The sequence below is a fragment of the Bombus huntii genome, chromosome 2 (assembly GCF_024542735.1).
Source record: "Bombus huntii isolate Logan2020A chromosome 2, iyBomHunt1.1, whole genome shotgun sequence".
Lineage (NCBI taxonomy): Eukaryota > Metazoa > Arthropoda > Insecta > Hymenoptera > Apidae > Bombus > Bombus huntii.
Genome location: NC_066239.1, coordinates 14,808,441 through 14,827,182, shown reverse-complemented (window position 1 = coordinate 14,827,182; position 18,742 = coordinate 14,808,441). Strand labels below are relative to the sequence as shown.

Below are 18,742 nucleotides of genomic sequence, written 5' to 3'. Positions count from 1 at the left end.
GGGGAAAATATTTTTATAAACCTTTAATATTAATAATCAACGTGAAGATATCACTTCAATTCAGTGTTTCAGTTGTTTTATAAAAAAAGGAACGAAGACTTATGAAAAATTGTAATTAAAAAGATGGATCGTAGTATAACGTTTTCAAAATGGTTAATATAAATTTTTATTGATACTTCGAAATTTTTATTATAATCTTTAATATAATGTAATATTTTATATTATATTATAAAATAATATATTCCAATTATTTGACGTAAATAATATTTGTAATATCGTTATCTAAATGAACAATAGTGAATTTTGGTCTGTTTGAAATGGAATCATTGCCATCAGCAATGTATTCCTTTCTTCTCTCAATAAAATTTACTTATAATTTTCTTCCTGCAACTTCTTGTAGAAGAGTTGGTGAAGTAAAAAACATTATTAAATTCCCATACAATCTTTCTTTCTGTAGATTTATGTGGTTTTAAAAACTTAGTTTTTAGTAGAACTCGATACATAATACTATTTCTCTTATATCACATTTTATTGTATTAACAGTTGTGTATAGGGACGAGTGTTTGTTCGAATGAAAATACATACGTAAATATCTGAGAAATTTAAATAAATTGTTTCCTTCATTTTTTATAATCTAATTAGTTTCACGTTATTAAAATTTGCAATACCTACTGAACAACTAAATTTTAATTCCGATAAATATTTTTACTAAACAATAATGATTATTATAAATTATAATTCGTCTAATTAATAGATTGAGCATTATGATTTTAGTAAATCATTATTACATTACATTAATGCAAATGTAATTCTCATTAACATAACTTTGTATAAATCTTTTGTAATTATAATAAAAGTTTTTAGTTTCTTAAGGCACAATGTTTTAAGTACAAGCGTTACTGAAAATAATTTTCACCTAATTGAAACGAATTGTTGACTACAAAGTGAAATATTATTTGATAAATAACATGTTATATAACATTAAATTTCTTCATCTTTTAGGTTTAAAAGTAAAAATTATTTTACATATCCTAGTTTTAATATGTTCTCTTCTTTCTTCAGAATGATGCTTATATTTGATAATTGAGCACAGATTATTTACATAATGTGAATTCTATATATTTGAAATTTATCCAGCTATCTATTCACTTAACAAAAGATGCAAAAAAACATTTTATTAAAAACTGAAGTCTTGAAAATTCTCTTAAGTTTTATCAAAAAGAAAGAGACACACACAAACGTATCATAAAGTGACAATGGCTCAGGAAAACAAAATCCTAAAAATCCACATTATGTAAATAAGTTTCTCTCTTGTTTCTAAGTACACTGCTTATACAATGGTATAAAAAAGAAATGTACGGATGTACATCAGAGTATCAAAATGTTTGGAAAGTTAAAGTCAGTCGACTAGAGCAATCATGCTTCCACTTTTCGTCCATAGCTATCGTGCGATTAAACGTCAGGGAAGAAATACGTATTCGTGCATGGAGGAAAAAATACCAACAAGGTGAAAATTTTTTCCATAATCTACGTGAAATCCTATCATTTTTCCCCGTGCACGAAGATCGTATTGAATATATTACTGAAACTCAAATTAATAGCTTCAGTTTCACTTTTCGCAAAAAGCAGTTTTGTTGGATGAATTAGATCTAGATGGCAAAGCGACGTGCGAGATTACACGACCAATTGGTTGACTAAAGGGTTTTCAAGGTCTTGTCGATATGTCTTAAAGTTGTTTCCGGCACGGCATCTGTTAGAGCTTTTCGAAATCCTTCGCAGTGCGAAAGACGTCGGAACATCCTTTTTGCGTGGTTTCTATAAAATCGTTTATAAAAATATTAATAATATGATAGGTACAAAGTCATGAAAATTATGAGTAAACTTATACATGTTATTACCTAGTATCGAGATTTCCATCGATTAATAACTTTGCACCCGTAGAAAGTAGCTTATCCTTCACGTCCCTCGGTAAAATTAGAGTATGTTCTGGTCCTATCCGATCGACTATAGAAGCCAACAATCTAGCCGTGGCTGCTCTTACTATGGCATTTTGATGACTAAGTAAATAATACATAAATGAGAATAAATTATGAATTCTATATATTACTAATTGATAAATAGTTTACCTTGCACCACGTAGTACGATGACAGCAATCGTTTTATGAGGTGGAAGATGTTCTATCATTCGGTCCAAGGCTGCGTTACTGTCTGCCCGAAGAAATCGATTGGTATCTGCTGTCCTGTGGAGCAATGACCCGGCTATATCATCGAAATCCTATCAAAAATAAAAATTCTCATTAGAAGAATGAAGAGATTAATGTATTTAAAAAATGCTATAATAATTTACTTGATCTATGCCACGAATCTGCGAGCTAAAAATATCGCCAGCTGTCAAGCATGCGGTTCTCGCCACTTGCGATCGGAGACTTTTTATTTGGCGACCTAAAAGCCGGCTTATCGTTGGGGCAGCGCATACGTCCAGGTATTCTGGTTGTTGTTTTGCGATCTGGGACAAAGTTTTTAACCCTTTCATAGTAATTTCCCTGAAAGTAGAATAAAAATCTAATTATAGCAGTTGATCCCATCTATTCAGATTTTTGTAACTGTTCCATTAAAGGCTAGAAGTTGAATATGCTGTTAAATATTGCAGAAGGATATTAACAATACTAATCATTAATCAATTAAATTAAGATTATAGTAATTTTAAATAATGTAAAATTTTTTTTCTAATTTAACCATTTAATTATCTTGGTGATATTTACCAGTCTTTATTCTCAAGTTGAGCAAAACACTGTTGTACTGTCGGCTTTATCTTTTCCGTTTTCTCCGAGTTTCCTTTGCTTCGACCTCTTACTGCAACCCGAGGGACCCTGGAGGGCTTTCGTTTAGTCGTAACAATTGGTTCCACAGATTGACTCTAAATACAAAAATTATTTAATATATATAAATATATTTTTCGTAATAAAAGTCCTCAAGATTTAAAGAAATGTTTTTGGAAAATTATATTACTTCGATCTTTAAAATTCCTGGTTCCGTATTCGTTTCACTGGAACTATCTCTACTTTGTCCATCTTCCAAATTATTATTCTCGTTAGATTCATTAACAAACTGAAAGGAAGTATTTTTATTATCAATGAAAACACAAAACACCTTAAATCAAAATATTTATTTGTATTCTAGTGGCTTACCCTGAGGGCATTATCATTTTCTTCTATTTGGATAGCACTATTTAAATGACTTTCAACATAATTGGAAACCTCAGTGGATGAATGAGGCCTGGAGGCAATGATGATGGCTGGGGAGTCTTCTGATTGCGATCCCCTGCGTGACTGGGTTGGTTCTTCCAACTGGATAGAATCGCACTGCACCGTAGAAGAAACTGTTTTGTCTTCACCCGAATCCGCCGAATCTTTATCTTCCAATTCAAAACTCTGCGAAAAGAACATAATACAACACTCTTAGAATTTTTAAGATCCTAATTGCTTTTTAGTGGGTTTAATCAAAATATATTGTTTAGTTCAAAAAAAAAACAATTCTCTCATTTATAGATTACAATCGATGCTATGAAATTTAAACAAATTTTTCTGTATGATCTCTAAATGAAAACCACGACAAATATCATTACATAATATATATTTCTATAACATTTTATATAATGCATGCATTCTGTATATTTTTGTACATTTAAGTTACTCGTAGTTGCATAAACGTCTGCAATCTAATTATGATTTTATATTTATTAACCAACCAATTTACGCGGACTGCCTCGAGAATTACGCCTTGGTGACTTCGATGTCTCAAAATCAACGGAATTTCTACTTGGTGATCGACTGGATTTTTTAGGACTGGTGGACATTCTCGAAAGCGATGGCTCTTCATTTTGGAAGTCCGAATGCAGAATATCACTGGATGTTTGTAAGCTTTCATTTGTTAACGCTCGTTCAGCCGTCAAAATGGATACAATAGATCTTTCTTGGAGGCTCGACACTTCATCTGTTCTTGCATTTTCATCTGACGTGCTGAATTCGCTCTCGTTTTGATTATCTTCGAGATATTTAACGCGCTCCGAGTTTCTGGATACCACACGGCTTTCACTTCCAAATTTTAGCTCTTCTTCGCTGCTCCAGTCTTTGGATCCATCGTCGTCGATCGACGTAATCGTTGCTTCGGTTCCAGTTCCATTTTTTTGGTCCAATGTAATCTAAAATAAGATTTTTATAATTATGTTATAATTCATTCGCAATACATTTAAATAAATAAATATCTTTTCTTTGGTTATTATGAAATACTGTTAGGATTAATATTTACAATAAAATCGACGGTGTCTCGACCAGAAGGACTCGATTGACCGCTGATAATATCAAATGCAGCGTCCACATTTTGTCTATCGGGAGTAGACGATCTGGAATCACTGTCATCTTGAGTATCTTGTACGTCCTGTTCGGTATCTTGGTGGTAGTTATTTTCTAAGGCGTCTGATGATGAAAGTTCTTGGTCATCCACTGAAAAGTAGACCAAGCTATTCAATAATAGATAGTAATAACATATTTCAGAATTTAAGTGTTAATATAATTCAATATTTTGAATAAAATAAAAAAAAAAGTTTATAATATAGAATTATAATAATGAGCTAACGCGCAAATGTCTAGACCGCAGACTCATTTATCTGACTTCCGATCTAAATACCAAAATCGATATGCTGAATATTCATATTTATGCGAATTAAACCACGATATAGACTGAAAGAAAGGAAACAACATACAAATATTCTGCCACGCAATGAAATGAAAAATGCTGAAATATATTATCCACGCAAGAATCAGTCTGGATATTTCCATACATGATGGCGTATCTTATGCTAATCTCGATCTAAATTACGTCTCAAACCATTCTCTTTATATATGTTTATCTTCGATTCATCTATATCTCGAAACGAAGTAGTTCATTACTTAAAAATAAAAATGAGAAAGAAAGAGACCAGATATTATTCCATGGTTAATAATGGTATTTTAAGTGGCATTGAAAGTTTAAGACTGTAGAGAAATTTAGTCTCCCTTTTTTTTATTTTAGCCTATTTACGATTATTTCAAACTTTACGTCAGAAAAATATTGATTGCTCTTTATAAGGAGAGAAGATTTTTCCTACTTCTTTTTTTTTTTAGTAAAAAATTGCTCGTTTAGGTAATTTAAACGTTACGAGCAAAATATTGATTACATCGTCCGAGGTTAAGAACCTCGCGTTCCAGTTCGTGGACTTTCGATCGTTCCAGCAGGTCCCACAGGTTATTATGTATCGCTTTTAATGCTTAAAAGTTTACTTGAACGCTTCAATGGTTTTTATAATCCATTTTTCAAGCTCTAATCTATTTGTCTGGCTATAGATGATGTTAAATTCAACTTTTTCACGAATAAGAAATTTCTTGATGAATAATTTTATAATATAGTTTAAACCTAAGAATTTATTCATATAATTTATTTCATAATTTCGATTGAAAAATTGTTATTTAATTATCTAATCAAAATTTACTATAAACTATTTAATTATTTAATTATTTAGTATCTAATATTATTACACCTTATAAATACCTTCATATTGTGCTTCAATTGCATCTACTGTTTTCACACCGAAATGGTCGTCTGGTAGAAAATGATGTTTATTTTTTTCATTATATTCTTCTTCGTTCACTGCTTTATCTCTGAAACAAAATTTTCGACGACGAAAGTTGATTATTTTTTCTTTATTCATAAAAAGTACAATATACAAAAACTTGTACCGATTCATCGTATACTATTATAATTTACGTTATACACTATAGATTTTTCTATACGTATCAACACGGCTATCTTTTCTGCATAAAACATTATTTTGATGAATATCGAAGAGTCACAAACTATACAGCTATAATGTACTACATAGTTATAATATTTTATTTATTTGTTTTGAAAACATACACCGTGTCATTACTCGAATTTAACCTCAAAGGAATTACAGGAGTGGTATTAACAGTGGTAACAATTGTCGAAATAGAATCTTCCTCTTCCTTTCCGATATCCACTGGTTGCCTACATCTAAAGGCGCACGGGCAATAACGAAGAATAGTGTTTGCGATTTTATATTCCTTTCTCCTTGGATTACCAGGTTCTTCATTGAAATTCTCATCTTTCTCGATCGAATTCGACTCTCTGCATTTCAACACTGTCGCCTTGTCGGCTTCTTCAGGCCAAGCACAGTACTTAAAGATCATTTTGATTGATAATGGTTCATCGATCACGATCGAAAGTCCTTGCCATGACACTAGCGCTGTTTACGTAGTTTATCGAAGTTATTTTAGCACTATTAACTTGTCTCATTCTTTACCTTTCACGATTCACTCGTATTTTTTCTACACTTGGCGCAATTAATCAAATATATCTGACGTCTTTAGTTTATTTGTGTTTAATAGTTATAATGATCCAGGTTATCTTTATAATTTTAGAAAATTGCGTATTATTTAATGTATAGAAAATTTTTTATAGGATATTTAGTATTATATTAATTGTTTACTATTTGATGATGGCAAAAGGGGTTGTACTACATTAACTAATTACTATGCTATCACATTATCATGTAATGTAATAATTATAGTATTTTATATATTTTTTCATTTATTAATTAAAAAATATATCAAATCCTGAAAAGATATCATTTTTAAGCAATCCTTTCGAACGTAATTTATTTACCAACGCAAAGATATTTACAAACTGATTATTGATCTACCATGAAAATAGTATTACAAGTGAATTATAAATTATATCGAATCTATACAGTACAATCGATAAATAATCTTTGTTCGGCTATACATCTGATGAGAGACCTTAGGAATAATAGTCAGTAGTCTTTTGAAAATTATAATAATATAATACAATATTTTTTCAATATAAATTAAGTATATTCTGTTTATAGTAATATCTTTTGTAATTGCGGAAGTTAGAAGATATTTTGAAGCAGTAGATTTCACGTGTCTAGACAATATGCAATTCAAATTTCATATGCTATTCTGGAGCTTCTGCTACATTTCATGTTTATCTTCCTAAGGTTAACGAATGATCGATTAACAACCTGTTATGGAACGCTCTTTATCTGACGGCATACGCAAATATGTATAATTATATAGCGGAAAATTTTGAGCTCATTAACAGTTAACAAAATATACTAAACAAAAAAAATTAAATAATATTAAACAACATATTAAATAAAATAACGAATTAAATAGAAGTAAAGAACATTATTAAACTATAGTATCCTATTTCTCTAGCAATAGAAACTTCATTTCCAAATAGAAACTTAAGTTCCAAATTACACGTACACTCTAAGGGGCGAAAATTATCAAAAAAAAAAAAAAAAATATACAGAAGAATTGAGATAATTAAGAAATCAACAGATTTCCATAACAAAACACTACTTTTCTAATACAAATTGATACCAGATAAGATAAATATCGAATTTACTTTTTTTTAACTTTTACCATCACCAAATTCCTTATGAAATTTAAAAAGCAAAGCTACGAAGAAAACTATCTGGATCTATGGCGCACGCACCGATCGATCGTTGTAGTTTCGCGGCAATTAAACTGAACTGTTAAACTGAAATTACACCACACTCGAGCACATAATCGCGAACTATTAATCTTCGGATCGTTTTGAAATCACTTTAACAAATTTCACCAAAGTGAAAATCCTTCAATGGATTTTTTTTCTGGTTTTTAAGAATGACAATGAACAAAATAGAGAGAGGGCAAAAAGAGAATTCTAACGACGCGACAAATAACGCCACATGCACGACTGTGCTCATGTTAAACGTCGGCTGTCTCGACGCTGACCGCTGCCACTTCCCTTCACTCCTACCTCCCCTTCTGGTTCTCGGTTCACTTGTAACCCCGCGATACCATATTGAATGGCTATACACTGACCGCAAGAACCCCCCTTAGACATAGGGGTGGAAACGTACACGAGGGTATAGGCGTCAAAAGTGAAAATGAACAAGTGTTATATTATGACATTTCAGACTGTTCTTTTTGTGTTATAAGTTTTGCTTATTTCTTTATTTCTTTTAATGCATTTCCAACATTTATTTTTTTTTATTTTTACTATTTTACTATTGAGACCGTACCAATGGTTGCATATGTTATGAGAGAAGTAGAGAAATGTTACATGAATTTATGACCTAATAATTATGTAATTTAACCTTTTCCAATTGCGAACCTTTCCCGTATGAATATGTTATCCGCATCTATTGTAGAATATTTTTGGTTTAAGTGCTTTTCATATATAATTTTCTCCATTCAAATATTTTATTAAGAATATAATTGTATTGATTATATTTAATCCCTGGGAGCCGTAAAAATTGATCTGTTTACAGACATTTTAAGGAAGCGTAACTAAGCCCAAGATCATGCCAAGGTTATCACGTCATAAATTATTGAATTTGTTTTTTGCTTTAATTATTAACCTTTCCGGTAAATCAATTATTACTTTTTCATTTTATTTTTAATTTTTCCAATTAAATTTCCACTTCTTCCAATTTTTTAAATTAAAATATTGATATTATTATTTTGATATTAAATACATTATATACATATAACATTGTATACAGGGCTTTTATTTTAATAAATAAATCCTTGATAATTATATCGAAGTTAGTAAGTTAATAATAGTACTAAAAGGTTATCTGCGATAATACATATTTGCATAATGTTGAAACATAAAATTCTTTCGTAATTTAAATCATGAATGTTTTTGAATTCCAACACGGCACATTAATCTACCAATGTGATCTACCTTATGATCTAGCAATATATGTAACACTCTATGTGTACATATATTTTCAACTTCTCGGGTATCCACGTCCTAAATTGCAACACAATATTCGCAGAGATTTCTTCTTAACGAGTTGAAATTGTTATGTAAATAGCACTTAGTGGCGTGGTTATTCAAACCGAAATACAATCGCAATTTTCCTCTCACGCGACGTTCGTAAATCAGGGAAACAGAAACGAGAACGAGGATGTATTCCTCAATGCATTATTGCTCATTTTCTATAACATAAAATTGCTTTTCTTAAAATCAAACACTGTAGCTGCTAACATTTACCAAAATTATATCAAAGCAAGTATTATCATTTTATAAAATAATATCTTTTTAATTATATTTATAAAAATATGAATTTGCATAAATATCCGTAGTCTAATAATAGATAATCTGAGCTTGCTACACTTTGAAATACTATAATCATTCATTTTCAGTGAAATTTAGCTGACCTAAAAATCTGGAAAGGCTAGATATACAACGTCACAAGAATGGAAGCGCCGCCATTTAAGGACGATTCAAAGGATAAAACTGTGAGTCACCTTCAATTCAACACCCTGCCATGAAATCGATCGTGTAAATAGAGTAGCTTTGTGCTGATATCACCGATTCAATGATCCTTGTAAAGTCTGCTCTTAAAAAGTGAATTGTCGTGTTCTTAGAAATGCCATTAAGAAATTTTCCCTCAGCTACTATATGTATATATATACAATGCGGTTATGATAGTAAAACTACGGAAACTCTGCATTTGTCGCCTTCCCAGAAGCATAGTTAAGAAGTTATAAAAGTTTGCACGATACGCCTAGCATTATTATAGCCAGTAATTTGTCATGCATGTGAGTATGGAAATAATCATTTGCTAAGGTCTAAGGGGCCGAAGGCAACAGATAGTAACTAGAAAAAGCGACAGCAATACGGGACTATCGATAGCACCACCATAAAATTGCACCGTTAATTGTAAACTAAAGATATTGTACCACCCGCAGTGACATTTTAGTCACAATTATCGAATCGTAACCATATTCCAGGAATTTTCTACGTTATTGATCGCATTAATTTGAAAAGGAAAAGAATTAATAAAAATATTACTTACATATCAAACATGGACAATGCATGGACTTCATGAGAAGCTGTTCTAACCAAGTGTTGATGGTGGTACAATTGGGATGGAGACAGAGAACGTAATCTTCTTCTGTAAGGGGTTTCGGGACATATTGCAGGAAGATATTCACTAGTCTGGGCATCTGATGATATTACTTCAACATCCGTAATTTTTTGAGCAGCTACATCTTTCGTTTTACGATGAAACCTCATCTATAATGTAAACATATCATTTAATAGTACCTTATCGCCACTTCATGTGTTAAATATATTGATAAAAATGAATAAGTACCCGTGATATATTTTTATCATTATTTTCTTCAATTTTATTATACCCATATGTTAATGCAGGAGCTGTTTGTAATGGTCGAAAGGAATTTTCATCCACAAACCGTCCCTCTCTATGTGAAGATGTGTTGTAGCTGAAAAATAAAAAAAAGAGTTTAAATTTTCACTAAAATAAATTACATATATATTTATTATTATTTATTATTCTCGTGAAATAAATTACACTTACATATTATGCATAACAAATGTTTGTTGATGCATATTTCTCGATAGTGAAGGCTGATTGCTTTCAATAGAACTCGACCGAGGATATTTAGACTTGGCATCGGATTTCCTTGAATATCGATCTCTTCCCATAAACTTTTGATACATTCTAGAGTTACCGTCCGAAAATGTTTGATTCGTACGTTCATCCATATTCTGAAATATTCATCACGTTCATAATTGTTGTACATATAATTTTAAATGGTATCACCAATACTAGTAATTGAGAAAAATACTTACATTACTATCTATATTCGCATTATTTAAATTTTTTACTGATCGATAATTGTCATGATGCATACTTGTACTTTTTTCTTGTTGATTTCTTCTTCTTTGATGATACATAGTCCCACAGCTCCTATTTATATTTCATTAATTGTGTTCAATCTTTTTCTTCATTCAAAGTTTAACTCATTCAAGAGATGTTAAATTGTTATGCATTTTTCTATTTCTTTGAATAAATTAAAAAACACAATAATTAAGATACACTACCTAACATTTTCTTCTTGAGAATTTGCGCAGTCGCTAGAGTTTTCTGTGCTGTCCTTTAGTCTCCTCTTTAAATTAACATTCATTAATTCTGAATTAGACGATTTATCCATTAGCAGGCCACTAGACTTTGGTACACATTCTCGAGTATAGAGTACAGGAATTCTAGATTCCGTTTTATTGTTGTTTTCCTGAAACATATATGTTCAATTGATATAAATCATTATAATTACTATTACTACAGTGCATTGATATATTTTATGAAATTTACCTTTCTTTCAAAATTATTTTCGATGATATTACGATAATTCGCAGATTCTTTAGTAGTTCCTGAAATTTTCGTTTGATTTCGAGATTTTACGTCTGCATTGAAAGCTTCACCTAAAAATATCAAAACCATTAGCATGTATAATTAATATTAAAAGATTGGAATTATAATACATACCATTTCGTATACTTGTGCTTATATTTCGATTTGCTTGCAAATTCAGTTCATTTTCACACTGTATGTTCTGGAAAAAAGATACATACACTTATATGAAATTATAGTATTTAATAAATTATTACAATTGTTATGAGCTTAAATATGTCATAACTATTATTATAATAGTCCACATATTTTTGATTAACAGCAACCTAAACTACTAACCTGAAATATCTCTAATAAATCAGTAAGATTCAAATGGGACATAATGCCAATCGATCATCACCGGAATTATTTTTCATCGATCTTCTACACGGAATTAAAAATAACCCAACACTACGAATAAATTTTCTCATGTCTACTTACTCGATAAACGAATAAAAAAACAGAAAAATGTGTATTTTCAACACAATGTCTTGAATTCATTCACAAGTAACGTGAAACGATTAATCGTTAATATAGATATTGCGAATCATGATCTACACACATATCGTGTAACATATGATAATTCCATTTCTTTATTTGTTAATAGGGCATTTAACATACTGGTAAAAAGTATAAAATTGTAAAACGATACATTTAGCTATACACCATAATTTAAATTCTTGCAAGTGCAGTTCCAGAATAAAGTGAGTGAACGTCAACAACGAGCTTAAGGTCTCTTTTTTTAGTTTTACTAATTTATGTTTTATGTTTATGTTTTATGTTATAGTTTATGTTTTACTAATAAACCCATTGAAATTTTTAATAATTGCTGGAATTCAGTTTCTCATTCCTTCTTATTCTATTCTTATGAATTAAATGAATGAAATCTATATAATCCAAGAATTCTAATAATTACTTGTTAGGTATGGTACTTTATTTGTTATTGTTGAAATTTATATTGAAATTTTACCTGATTTTGTGTTGGAATTATTTGCCATACAACAGGTTGTTCTGGCTTAGAACGCATACCGACTCCAAGTGCAACGAAATTTTGTCTGTCGCTCCATAGGTTTTCACGGTAATTTGCACTTTCGTTTCTAAAGAAAATACAGTTATAATCTTCTATTATTTACTAAATTTTGTATTATTTACTATTTTCTATTAGTTACTAATTTGATATATGATATATGATGACATTAAAGAGAATGATAAAAAACATAAATGGAAAATAATGGATACTAGCTTTATATTCGTATCATTTAGGAAATTACCTTGCAAGTTTTTCCTTTTCTGACCTCGTTGCTATAACCTGGCCTTTAGTACGTCCGATACTGGGTGAGATTGAGCCACTTCCGGCCACGATCCAATCGACATCAGGACCTACACGAATGTAATCAAGTTTTGCATATAACTTTCAATATTAATGTATTAAATGTTATACCTATATCGAAAGGATATTCAAAGGAATTTTACATTCTGTTCTTTTAAAATATCAAAATGTCTATGTAAATTTTATTTCTGCAATAACTTTTAATAAAAAGTTATGTCGTAAAAGTTTGAAAATTTTTCATTCAAAGGTAATGTTAAATAATTATAATTTACCTGTAGCTATTTGAACGTTGGGTGAAATTTGCAAACCATACATGACAAGACCGTCAGCAGAGACTAAAGGCAAAGATTTTCGTGCCAGACGAGCTCTAATGGCAGACATCATCGCCTCCCCATCATGATAACCCTCTGATGCACGTTTCCCCGCTGCTAATACCTCCTGAATATAGGATTAATAATTCTATATTAACGTTTCCTTAATTATATATATAAAAGATATTTTTATATTACACCACTTAAGATACGTAAAAAAGGAACTAAATCGAATAACAATAGTTTTTGAATAATTCGTGCGTCCCATCAAAGACAAATTAGTGCGCTATTTGGTGAGAATATTGAGAAATATCTCGAAAAAATTTAATTTGAAAATTCTTCAAATATTGTGCATTGTACATGCAGTATAAATAAAGTTTCTCTTATGAATAGTATAAAATACGTACCTCGGACTCATAGATTTGAGCCAATACAGCCAAAGTATCAAGCGCTGCCTGTCGTACCCTGCGTCGTCGATCTCTCACCATCTTAGCCACCTTATTAGCCACTGCATCCACTTTGAATTCTGTACTTGGAAACGTTACCAGCGAGAAAATTAACAACTGTAAGGTATTTTCCCTAGTCTGTAATGAATAAAAAAAAAAGTTTAATCTCTAATTAAATTTGATAGAAATTAATTAAATTTGTAAAACTGTATATAATGTTGTTTAATTAGACAATCAATACAAAAAATTCTCACCTTGGCGTTTCTTGCATTCAAACACTGCGGCTGCAGAAACTGTTCTAGAAGAAGAGCAGGTCTGAGCCTAAGCATCGTGATCCTGGCCAATTGAGCCGCGCTTGGGCCACCGTGTCTCGCTAAACCCCATGCCAATTGTGGCAAACGTTTTCTCAAGGCCTCATCGCTTACTCCAGCTATGACTACCTAATAACAATAAATGATTAAAAATCTTTTCCCATAAAAAGAATCTTAGATGGAAGCATAAGAAATTGGAAAAAAATAAACCTCGATTCAACGGTTTTATTTCGTGACACATGTCCATAAAAAGTAGAATTTAGTGGCATATTATTAAAATGTTTAAGCACTGACGTGAAGAAAGCTTGGAGGTCCAGTTACTAGTATAGGTACAAGTTTGTAGTTTAATTTAAAGAAAACTTTATATTTCTGTGGAGTAGTTTCAAATTGATTAACGATATTTGCTCTCTGTTAGGTCATACTATATTATAGTAGAACAAATGTGAATTTTATAGTTAGCACAAGTATTGCGTTGTCCTTTACCAATATTAGATTTACAAATGAAATATTAAATAATGTAAAGCAACAGGTCTTGTAATGTAACCTGAAAATTTTTTCTTTTTTTTTCTTATTTCGTATGAATGTCATTTTGCACTCATAAAAAAATAGATTTCATGAAGCAAAAACGATGTATTTTTATCAAATGGCAATGTGCCATTCAATGTTTACGTGACCAGAAGTAGCAAGCAATCTGTAGAATATTTTCTCATGACCTAGGTGATATTTTAAGTCCTGTAGACTGTAGACTTTAAAGAATGCTTGACAATGCAGAATTACACTAAAGTTCATGAGAAAAGTTTCAAACTGTAACTTCGTTATTATTTACGAAACATTGCTATTTTTAAGATATTCTAAATAAGAATAACAATATTTGTAATAATAAATAGTATAATGAAAATAAAATAAGAATGAGTTCTCAAATTTGTCAATACAAACTAAATAGAAGCATAGCATAGTATGAGCGATGTTAAATGAATCTACTGTCATCGAATCGCCCGTATTAGAGCACATAAGTAAGATGACGTTCTATATCAGACACAAGCAACTCGTGGCGGTACATTGCTATGATAAATTTACTTAGCCCGTGTATCATCCACACAATTATACTAACCAACATTTTTCTTGAAAAAGATGGTACAAATTAACAATTATATTTTGTACGATATTAATAAGAAATTACAATATATGTATGTATGTATATAAGAATGCATGCTGGTAAATATGGCTTTTGTGCATTCCAAAGCATTTTATAATATGATATCTTTATCGCCATGAGTTTGTAAATCATGAGATGCAGAATGACACTTATTGTTTATGTATATAATAGAAGAAAAACATAATACAAAAAGAATTCAACCAGACATGAATATTATATACGCAAAAGTAAGAATTTTAACTAATGTTCTCTGAATTAGAAATTTAGTTGATAATAATACTTCAAACACACGAGGGAAAATATTACTTTCAAAACTAAAACGTGGAATAAATATGTCAGTCACTTGTCTCACAGAAATGTACAAGTAACAGGACGAGGATGTATTGGTGAGCCACAGTACGTTAAATTAGAAAGTAATACATAGGAATGAGTAAAGCAGTTAGATTGATTTAAGGGGGCAAATTTGCGAGTTACCTTCGCCACGGCCAAGCCTGCAGCAGCTACACGACAGCTCCTTTCACAGCCCAGCACTGCATGCAAAAGAGATCCTAATCGCGGTTCTATCGCGATCAGAGCAGAAGACGTTCGCAAGGCGGACGCTACTCGTTCTAAACCTCTGACACGAGCACGCCAGTCGTCCTGTAATCGTTTTCTCATTTTATATAATTCCATTTAACTTTTTCTATTTCTTTAATTATTTCTTTATATTTAATGAATTCTCTGTTTACTATGAATTCTTGCAGGATTACCTTAATACGAAGAACACCACTTTAACGATGAATACAAGAAGGAAATGTAAGAACAAAGAATAGGGTTGTATATAAATATTCTACTTCAGAAATAATCTAGAAGGCACTACTTCTTCTTTAATATTTATATATTAAACATTTCATATTTTTACATCTACATTTCTATTTATGATGCTATGTTTTAAATATAGTGGACATTTATATTTGACATTTACTAGTTGGAAATATTTTACCTATTAATTTGATTCATATATTTCTTAGTTTATGACACTATAAGAATCTTTCTGTCATATATTATTTGATCGCCTTGTCTAACTTGATCTTCTAATAAGATAAAAAATTTGATATGTTTGATTATATGTGAAGAATGAATATACTATATACGGTCTATAGTCCGTTATTGACGACATAATTGACTTATTTTTTCCTGAAGAACCGCTCTCTTCTTTGTTATATCACCAATGACAAACTAACTTTTGTGTTGTCAGAACGCTCATATGGAAAATATCATCTATACGCAAATCCGTTGGTCAAGAATCAGCAGTCGTCGAGTGAACATTATCGATCGTTGCAGCAAGTCTGAATGCAATGCACTTGGAACATCTGCATTCACTTTTCGATTCGCCTCTATTTACACGGAAATGATCAATATTATCGACTTTACATAATTCCATTGAACCTGTGGAAAATTGCGGAACTATGTAAAGTTTGACCACTGCATAAATCTGCCCATTTGATTTTTATATCTTAATCCCTCTTTCTAAATTATTAAATTAATGATTGAAATTCCTGAAGTTATCAATTTTTAATTCCATACTCTGTCTGAATTTTACTCTATATAATTATGTTCTTTAAATATATTCTTCTTTCTCACACTTTTAAACACATCTTGATTACGCGTACTTGGGTGTATCGAAACGAAGCATAGCATCAATTGCATTTCGCCGTAACGAATTTCAAGATTCCCCGTAAAATCCGATCCATCGTGGAACTCTGAAATTGCCACCTAGATTTGCATATACACAGAAATGAAACTTTCGACGCGAGGCGACGTGTTGCACGCAACAACGTCCCTGATTATTTTCTTGTTACTCACGAGTCTTGTTTCCCTTGGCGGCGCATAATATTGCGCGCAAGGAAATCTCTCTCGTTTTTCATCCGTAGAATATTCATATTAGCGCCGTCCAGACGCCTAAGGACTATTTCAATGGCGTCCAACCGGTAGAAAACGAAACAGCATGCATAATTCAGCCAGTGTTTCACTGTCACGAGGATGGGAACGTCGTCGAGAGGGGAATACTTGGTGGAAGTGCGATTAATCCAGCTAATCGTGTAGTATGCTACGATTCTTTATGGATGTTAGGGGTGGAGAAATTTTACGAGGAAAAAGGCGATAACGAGCAATAAAATCAACGTATTAGTTGACGTATTTACATACTACTTATAAATCAGAATCCTGATTTGAAACGTAAAAAATACAACGTTTTGTTTTAGGTATTCACAGGATTAGGTTGATTATGGGGCTTTTGTAAATCAGTAGCCGACTGTTTTGAAATGACAATTTGTTGTGTTTATCTCTAAATACGTATCATTTTATATTAAATAAAGGTCGATCATATATACATATAGAAAATGATTTCCTTTATACGAACAAGTTATTGTTTAGGATCGAATTATACGAACTTATAACTGAGCTCCTATTATTCTTCATTCGTTAATCCTTTGAATATGGAGACTGAGTCTTTGAGACGCACCATATGACAGGAATTCAGTCGCAACATACACCGAGGAAGGCTAAATTTTTTGTTAGGCGCGCATTTCTGAGAAAGTATATTGAAATAATTAAAACACTGAATTCCACTACATTAAACCGATGTCATTTATTCATTCGTATTCTCATTTATTCGAAGTCATTTGTTTCCACACAATCAGAATATGAATCATTCGTTGTTTTATGTTGCGTGTACTTTTTCTGACCTCTTTATTCTCCCAATTTTTCCTTTTTCAGGGTATAACAAGAAACAACTGTAAAATAAACGTATTTAAATAATATACGATTAACGGAATATGTAATTGTTGAATTAACATTCACTTACATCTGGTTCAAGTGAAATCTGCTGGAACTTATAGTTGATAAAATTTTCCGACCTTCTATAGGTGCCTACAGTATGTCATAAGAGCAACTTTTTTAAGCGCCTTTAGACACTAACAGTAGTCAAAGGGTTAAAGTCGTACACGTGTGATACGCAACTGAAAGTCTGAGTCGAAATTATTGTTCAATCTCAGGACTTAAGTTATCAGAACGTCGGCTCCTATTATGTCGGAACTAATAAAAGCAGCTGGTTGTGATAGCTGGTAAACTCCATTATCGGAACTCGTCGGTTATCCGAACTGCCTTGTCCCCGACATGTTCGGATAAACGAAATTCCACTGTATCATTTTCCATTATATATTTCATTTTGTATTTACTATGCATTGTCCCGTTTCTTGACAGAGCGATTATTAAAAAGATGGTGATTGAAAACCGAATAAAAAAGTCAAAAGTTAGATAAATAATTAATTCGTGTGTGAAAAGGAATCTCGCTACTTTGCACTGAGTATTAGATATGTGACGTATAAAATCGATATTAAACGATTCTATCTGCTTTTCTACTTCTTATTACACGGTATGTAAGTGCGCGACATTCATGGAAAAGCATAGAGCGACCTTGAACTTCCACTGAATGAAAGAAAGGTACTTTCACGGTCACGAGGAGCGCAACATTTTTTCACGATATCGATAATCGCGTAAAGCTATATTACTTTCTCTTTTGAAAGTGTATCAGTTTTAAATCACTGACATTAACAGATTATTGCACAAAACATACATGTATTACTTAAGATATGAGTAATTAATAATATCGTATTATCGTAAAATTACAAAATTAAATATTCTTAGCTTTCGTATAACATTTTTGAATAAAACTTAAAAGACATCGACCCATAATAAAGAATAAATCAAAGATTACTTATACATATGTTACCTTTAGTTTGCAAATTATGTCTATTTTCAACGTGAAATGTTACGTGAAATGTTTTTCTTATCATCAAAAATACAAAAATCT

The 18,742-nt window shown here is 31.2% G+C and overlaps 1 protein-coding gene across 1 annotated transcript in view; it reads right to left on the bottom strand.

Annotated features, from left to right (window-relative positions):
- Positions 1-150: 150 nt before the first annotated feature.
- LOC126873833 (uncharacterized) overlaps positions 151-18,742 on the bottom strand; it is a 29,422-nt gene continuing 10,830 nt past the window's right edge. Inside the window, exons 5-27 of the mRNA XM_050635111.1 lie at positions 15,364-15,528; positions 13,677-13,862; positions 13,384-13,560; positions 12,938-13,103; positions 12,607-12,715; positions 12,306-12,432; positions 11,432-11,498; positions 11,258-11,367; positions 10,990-11,177; positions 10,738-10,855; positions 10,463-10,653; positions 10,238-10,367; positions 9,938-10,158; positions 5,587-5,696; positions 4,309-4,502; positions 3,749-4,201; positions 3,189-3,431; positions 3,010-3,108; positions 2,763-2,917; positions 2,348-2,543; positions 2,127-2,275; positions 1,899-2,057; positions 151-1,815 (exon numbers count right to left, since the gene is read on the bottom strand). Of these exons, the coding sequence (XP_050491068.1) occupies positions 1,695-1,815; positions 1,899-2,057; positions 2,127-2,275; positions 2,348-2,543; positions 2,763-2,917; positions 3,010-3,108; positions 3,189-3,431; positions 3,749-4,201; positions 4,309-4,502; positions 5,587-5,696; positions 9,938-10,158; positions 10,238-10,367; positions 10,463-10,653; positions 10,738-10,855; positions 10,990-11,177; positions 11,258-11,367; positions 11,432-11,498; positions 12,306-12,432; positions 12,607-12,715; positions 12,938-13,103; positions 13,384-13,560; positions 13,677-13,862; positions 15,364-15,528 (3,834 nt within the window). The 3' untranslated portion in view covers positions 151-1,694. The remainder of the gene's footprint in view (positions 1,816-1,898; positions 2,058-2,126; positions 2,276-2,347; positions 2,544-2,762; positions 2,918-3,009; positions 3,109-3,188; positions 3,432-3,748; positions 4,202-4,308; positions 4,503-5,586; positions 5,697-9,937; positions 10,159-10,237; positions 10,368-10,462; positions 10,654-10,737; positions 10,856-10,989; positions 11,178-11,257; positions 11,368-11,431; positions 11,499-12,305; positions 12,433-12,606; positions 12,716-12,937; positions 13,104-13,383; positions 13,561-13,676; positions 13,863-15,363; positions 15,529-18,742) is intronic.